General features: G+C 49.6%; 1 protein-coding gene across 1 annotated transcript in view; it reads left to right on the forward strand.

Annotated features, from left to right (window-relative positions):
• gabbr1b (gamma-aminobutyric acid (GABA) B receptor, 1b) overlaps positions 1–2,500 on the forward strand; it is a gene marked incomplete at its 3' end in the record, with an annotated part of 26,018 nt that overhangs the window by 18,747 nt on the left and 4,771 nt on the right. The window contains 2 exon segments of the mRNA XM_083684358.1: positions 454–586; positions 778–894. Coding sequence (XP_083540484.1) covers positions 454–586; positions 778–894 — 250 coding nt within the window.

The following is a 2,500-nucleotide window of genomic DNA, read 5'->3' on the forward strand; positions in this document are numbered from 1 at the left end:
AAGCATATTCAGATCTTGGTGTGTGAGTCTGACAGTTAAATGTAAGACTTAGTTTGCATTCCTGTCAGACAGCTAATATCCAGCACCCTGTGACAGTCTACGCTGCCTGCTGAACGCTGCACAGATAAAGGGCTTGACTGACAGGAACCATTGTGTGTCTGTGTGTGTAGAGGGAGATAGAGAGTCTGACAGCCAGAAATACCCATTTGCACATGCGTGTGTGTGTGTGTGTGTGTGTTTGTGTGTGTGAGCTCAAGGTGTTTGCAGTGTGTGTGTGTGTGTGTGTGTGTATGTGTGATCCTGAGCTCAAGGTGTTAACAGCATGTGTGTGTGTGTGTGTGTGTGTGTGTGATCCTGAGCTCAAGGTGTTAACAGCATGTGCGTGTGTGTGTGTGTGTGCGTGTGTGTGTGTGTGCGTGTGTGTGTGTGTGTGTGTGTGCGTGCGTGTGATAGGTACATCCAGAACTCCCAGCCCTACCTCAATAACATGACTGCAGTGGGGTGCATGATGGCTCTGGCTGCCGTGTTTCCCCTGGGCATCGATGGGCTCCACGTCCACAGGAAGCAGTTCCCTGTTGTCTGCCAGGTACAGGAAGGACAGCCATAGAACTGAGGCATTGTGGGGGATTGAGTCAGGACATTGTAATGAACTCTGGGAGGAGGCGGATAGCCAAGGTCATGATGAAAAAACGAGAACGCGGCTTCTTAACGGAATTGTACTTTCTGTGTGGAATGTGTGGAAATATCAACCGTTTATTTTTCCTTTTTCCCCGCTAGTTCCGTCTGTGGCTGCTCGGCCTGGGCTTCAGCCTGGCTTACGGCAGCATGTTCACCAAGATCTGGTGGGTCCACACGGTCTTCACCAAGAAGGACGAGAAGAAGGACAAGAGGAAGGTAGAGTAAATGTAATAAACGGAAAAGCAGAGTGACTGGGAGCCGGTGGAGCCGGAATGCCTTCCAGTGCTAACCTATTAGCAGCGCTCGCGGCTCCTCTCCTGTGTGACTGCAACTGGCTACGATTCCCTTTATCATCATCCCCCTCAAGGGCATCCTACTTGCACTGAAATGATGTATTCCCCAACGTAGCATCATCGTTTCACATTTACTCTCTCTCTCTCTCTCTCTCTCTTCTCTCTCTCTCTCTCTCTCTCTCTCTCTCCCAGTTCTGTAGTCAGCCCGTAGAGAAATATAGCTAGCCTCTCGGTCGCCCTTGAGCGTGGGCGGACACCTATTTGTCACGTAGGCCGACCGATGAACCCTTCGATTGGTCCCACCGATGAGGGCATCCCCCAATCAGTGGAGTCTATCACTCCACCAGCCCCTCCCCCCCCCCCCACACGCCCCTCCTCCGCCCTCCACCCCCTCCCCCCAATCTCCCCCACCCCCTACCCCCCTGCCCCCCCCCCCCCCCCAAACCACCCCGCGCGCTCTCTCTTTGCTAATCCATTCCTTTTCCGTTTAAGAGTACGTGTGAGACATCACGTCTTAAAAGCTGTTGCTCCAGCTGGGAGGCTATAGAGAGGAGGGATCCTCCAGGCTGGGGAGATAAAGCCCATTACTGAATATTTATGAATATCCCTAGCAGGAGAGAGCCTTTATGGGGGGGATTATATTATCGAGAGCCATGTCAAAACTGATTGAGTTCACTTTGAGTCACTTAATGTATTAATGTACCCTTAATGTCTGTACTGAGACTGCCTCACCCAGACCAGAGAGGCTCTCTCTCTCTCCCGCCTCAGCTCCCCTCAATGAAGGCAGGAGAGCGGCTCCACCATTAAAAATGGAGACGTTCCACCGAGCCCGGCCACCGATTGATGCCTAATGTCATTGTGTGTTGAGCTTTGATTTCCCCCTCGCCGGTGTGATACTGTACTTGCCTACGACGACGTGTTGCCGCTTTTTTGCCATTGTAAGATAATTCTTGTGAGAGGCTTTCAGATGCAAGAAACGGTGTACTTTGTAAAGGGATAAATGGAAATGTGTGGGACAAATGGATCCTATTTAAAGGACGTAATGAGTGCGCAAAATGTATTTTCAGCTATTTGATCCTTTATGCTTGGCTCGCCGAGTCGCATACATTTCCAGAGCATTTGGATGCAAAGTGGCGAGCAACCCAGCGACTGCCACCTACGGTAGCTGTGGTTAGCTCCTCCTCTGTATCTTTCTGCTACCTATACGATTACCGCTACAAGCACCTAACCCTTAGGGAAAACACACCCAAATCAATAACAGATTTATGGTATCGGTGTCTATGAGTTTTCTTTTTCTTTAGAGAAATGACATTAAAGAGTATCTTTTCTATTGATTGTGTCATGGAGCGCCGCTGGCGATTTTGATATGGAGTCTTTTGTGGTTTTGGGGTAGATTGAATTGGCCTCTTAGTAATGGATCATTGTTTTCTCTTCAAGCTCAGGCAGTAGTCTATTTATGGCATCATAAATCCCTCCCTCACACAATCAAAAGGGGTTTAGGGCCTTTTCATGATGCCCTGTGTGTGTGT

The sequence above is a fragment of the Argentina silus genome, assembly GCF_951799395.1.
Source record: "Argentina silus genome assembly, chromosome: 14".
Lineage (NCBI taxonomy): Eukaryota > Metazoa > Chordata > Actinopteri > Argentiniformes > Argentinidae > Argentina > Argentina silus.